Here is a 4,711-nt window from a genome sequence, read left to right as displayed (position 1 = left end):
GGTATTTGTTTTTCTACGCTATATTACCAAGTGGAGATAATTTGAAAATATCATTTATTGACGAAAATATCATCGCTTATCTTATATTAATATTATATTAATTATATTATATAATTTATATTAATTATATTAATATATATTATATTAATGTTATTTTAATATATTTATGATTATTAATACTTATAAATAATAATATATTTTATATATTAATATGCTTATTTGTATAGTAAAAATATACTAAAATTTATTTATAATAAGAAATATATTTTCTAATATGCATAAAATTAACTTAAAATATTTATAAACTCATGCAAATATATGAAAAATTAAAAATATTATTACTTGAATTGTTTACTTAAAGATATTGTTAAAACTTTGGCAATATTCTCATATATGATTATCACTAACCAAACATAATAATTTTTTCCGATGCTATATTTTTAATATTTTTTAATTAATCAAACATGGTAAAATTTATTTTCTTCTGCAATTACATTTTAAATAAATAATTTTAAGAAGTCGTCGGATTATCTGGTAATCTAACGTACCCCAGCCAAGGAAACCATACGGGAATGTCCAGAGTTCAAACCCTGGTGGTTGTGGTGTTCTCTATTGCTAAAAAAGAAATATTTCAGCTGTTCATATACCAACAGAAGATGTAATGCTATATGACAAAATTGCACTAATGGGCTTAGCAAGAGATGCCCACAATCGTTAAAGATTGGAAGGTTCTAAGATCCCACCATGCCAATAATTTAACTTCCGGTTATTGTCCTCAGCCATCCACATGCTTTCCCACCGACCGACCCCTTGAGACACCACTAAAGACAGGAAATCCTTGGAAAGATCGACTAATGAATAGCACAAAAATCTCGAACTACTTATGCCTTCAGGGTTACCTTCCAATCTTGAAGGACTGGAAAAAATCAACAATGCCACAAAAGACTCTAGTCTGCCTCTTCTTCCTTCTCCTAAATCTTGCAGTCTTCACCAGTGATGATGGCTTCACCTTCAATGGACTCACTGGTGCCAACCTCACCCTTGATGGCATCGCATCGATCACATCCAACGGCCTCCTGATGCTAACCAACAAGACGAAGCGGATGAAAGGCCATGCCTTCCATCCATCCCCCCTTCACTTCAGAAAACCTCCAGATGGTAAAATATTTTCCTTCTCCACTACATTTGTGTTTGCAATAATCTCGGAGTATGCCGATGTTAGTGGCCATGGAATTGTCTTCTTAGTCTCTCCCACTACAGACCTCTCCAACGCCTCACCAGGCCCGTACTTGGGCCTCTTCAACGCAAAGAACAACGGTAATTCGACCAATCATATCTTTGCAGTTGAGCTAGACACAATTGTTACCTCTGAGTTCAAAGATATCAATGATAACCATGTTGGAATCGATATTAACAGCTTAACATCCAACAGTTCTCATACTGCTGGTTATTATGCTGATGATACTGGTTCGTTCAAGAACCTGACCCTTATTAGTGGCCAACCCATGCAAGTATGGGTAGACTACGATGGCGAAGAGATGCAACTCAATGTTACCATGGCTCCCATTAGGATGTTCAAACCCCGCCGGCCCCTCTTGTCTTCCACCATCGATCTCTCGAGCGTGCTGGTGGATCCGATGTATGTCGGATTCTCTTCATCAACCGGCTCCGTTCTAACATCTCACTATGTCCTTGGATGGAGCTTTAAGATGAATGGAATAGCCCAAGCGCTTGATTACTCGAAGCTACCCTCGCTCCCCGTATTACAGAAGGGCAGATCGAAGGCTTTGGACATTTCGCTGCCTTTAGCTTCAGCTGCATTGGTGCTGATGATCGTTGGAGCTGCAATATTTCTCGTGAGGAGGAGAAACAAGTACGCGGAGCTGCTTGAAGATTGGGAGCATGAGTATGGGCCTCATCGGTTCTCGTTCAAGGATTTGTTCAGAGCTACTAAAGGCTTCAAAGACAAGGAGCTGCTCGGGATAGGAGGCTTCGGGAGGGTCTACAAGGGGGTGCTGCCCACTTCTAAGATGGAGGTCGCAGTCAAAAGAGTTTCCCATGAATCGAGACAGGGGATGAGGGAGTTCGTAGCTGAGGTTGTGAGCATCGGCAACCTCCGCCATCGGAACCTCGTCCAATTATTGGGTTACTGCCGGCGCAAAGGAGAGCTCCTCTTGGTATATGATTACATGCCAAACGGCAGCCTCGACAAGTTCCTCTATGATCAAGAGAAGCCTGCTCTTGATTGGAATCAGAGGTTTCGAGTCATCAAAGGAGTGGCATCAGGTCTCTTATACCTGCATGAGGATTGGGAGAAGGTGGTCATCCACCGAGACATCAAGGCAAGCAATGTTTTGCTGGATAATGAGCTGAACGCAAGATTAGGTGACTTCGGCCTTGCTAGACTCTACGATCATGGAACCGATCCCCAGACCACTCATGTTGTCGGAACCATGGGCTATCTTGCTCCAGAACTTGCGAGGACTGGAAAAGCAACCACAATCACGGATGTGTTTGCTTTTGGAGCCTTCATCCTAGAGGTAGCCTGCGGGAGGAGGCCGATAGAGGCGAATGCGGCGGAGGAGCACGTTGTTTTGGTGGACTGGGTTCTTGAGAACTGGCGGAGGGGCACAATTGGTGAGACAAGGGATCCAAGGCTGGGAGAAGACTATGCCGTGGGGGAGTTGGAGCTGGTGTTGAAGCTTGGATTACTCTGTTCGCATCCGCTGCCAGCAGCCAGGCCGAACATGCGACAAGTGATGCAGTACTTGGATGGGGATGCGCCACTTCCGGAACTGTCACCAACTTACTTGAGCTTCAGCGTTCTGGCAATGCTTCAGAATGAAGGATTCGATGATTTTATTATGTCATATCCCTCTTCAGTGCATCCATCCTCCACTCTCTCAGGAGGTAGATGACGGTAGACAAGGACTCTTTTAATAAGTATATGGGTGGTAGGATATTAAGCCTCCTCTTTTCTTTCCCTTGTTTCTTAGGTGAATGTAAAGTAATCTTTTCAGTAAGGAAAATTAACCTACTCCTTGAAATATTTATAAAATTGGTTTTTTATTATGTGGAAGAGGGACTGATGATATGGGTTCTTATGACTGGTCATAATGCTGATATGTTCAATGCAGTATGATGAACCTATACCTATGAAAGCACTCAAATAGAATGCAAGGTTCACTCACATCATCCTTGCATCATCAGGCTATCCAGCCATGGTAGAGTCAAAATTCACATCATTAGATTATCCGGCCATTGTGGCACAGCACAATCCTTGATGTAAACAAAAAATATTGACCTGAGAACCAAAAAAAACACCGAGTGCAAGACTGACATAGTGGATCTTCTACCTAAAATTTAGGAGCCAAAAAGATCTGAAAAGCACAACAAAGATACATGAAACACTCCCTTATCTTGAGACTCCATAACTATCGACGGATGAGGGCATCAACAGAAGGGAGCAGAAACTGCTGTGAGCAGGTGTTGGAAGAGAGAGACATGAATGTTCTAGAGGAAGTGGATTAGGACCACAGTGCAAGCGGAAGAAGAGATTAGGCCTAATTTGACAAAATCGGAGATGGTGGAAGTTGAGCAAAAGAGATGGAGAGATGAGTCGAGAGATAGCTATTGATTCACCGACCAATCCAGATTTTAGAAAGAAGGGGTTACTACTAGAATATTTACAGCTAAAGGAGGAAAAAGCAAGCAGAGCATATGGTTTGCGACTAGACCGGCATCACCGCACTATAAAAAGATGGTTGGTATCAATCACCTTCAAAAACTATTCCAATGGAATGCTATTAAGAAAGCGTTTTAGTATTAGAAATTCATCGGCACTAACAGATGTCTCCTTGAAAAGATTGATAACCCTAGAAGTGCAAGGAACCTTTATATTATTACTTTGTTTAATTTCATTACCGAAGACTTGAAGGGCAGTGAGCACTGGCCACAAGTCATGCTTCCAAGAATAATTTGAAAATCTAAAGAATGAATAAGCATCACAACAAATGTGTTAAAATAAGTAGTAAAATCATCATACTCTTCAAAATTTAGAAATATACAACTGCATGCAAAAGAACTGCAAATATTTAGGAAACTAGGACCAAGAACCACAAATTTGTTGAATCTCAAAAACTGTGAATCTGCAAAAATGTAGGACAACTAGGTCACCAATACGACTCAATATTATGGCACTACTCCTACCTTAATTCTAGGAGAAATAGTAGAAAATATAAAGCACTTGTCAATAAAAGGCTGTAAACAATCAAGGACATTGTTTACAATTATTAGGAAAAAAGATAGATAAGTATAGCTTAAGCTTTCATTGAATAAAGCAAGGAAAGCTTTTGCCTTATGTAGAAAGATATCTAACATCTTTAAATACTGCTTTCGTGCTTGGATGAGAGTGATATTAAAGTGATTTTCCTCCTTCAAAGGTGTGCATGTCACACTCCTTCATTGCAAATGATCATGGGCATCCTAATGATATACTGTCCTTTTGCTAACAATGGGGGGTGGGATGGGAGGAGTCGCCCTAGGGGGTGAGGAAAAGGAGGAGTTGGTGAGAGGTAGTTATGGAAAATGGGATTGCGATAAACGGGTTAGGAGCAGAGGGGAGATTGGAGTTGAGAAGATAACCAGATGATACTAGTTAGGACAAATTTCCTATTATAGCCATTGAAGGCAAATGGATAAGATGGACCTT

General features: G+C 40.5%; 1 protein-coding gene across 1 annotated transcript; it reads left to right on the top strand.

Moving 5' to 3' along the window:
- The first annotated feature begins 788 nt into the window (after positions 1-788).
- On the top strand, positions 789-3,072 carry LOC120106248 (L-type lectin-domain containing receptor kinase SIT2-like). Its single transcript, XM_039119209.1, has one exon. It carries the CDS (start codon positions 855-857, stop codon positions 2,916-2,918), a length of 2,064 nt encoding a protein of 687 aa, XP_038975137.1. The 5' UTR covers positions 789-854; the 3' UTR covers positions 2,919-3,072.
- Positions 3,073-4,711: the final 1,639 nt, after the last annotated feature.

Source organism: Phoenix dactylifera, unplaced genomic scaffold, assembly GCF_009389715.1.
Source record: "Phoenix dactylifera cultivar Barhee BC4 unplaced genomic scaffold, palm_55x_up_171113_PBpolish2nd_filt_p 000503F, whole genome shotgun sequence".
NCBI classification, from domain to species: Eukaryota; Viridiplantae; Streptophyta; class Magnoliopsida; order Arecales; family Arecaceae; genus Phoenix; species Phoenix dactylifera.
This window is presented reverse-complemented; position numbering and strand designations above follow the sequence as displayed.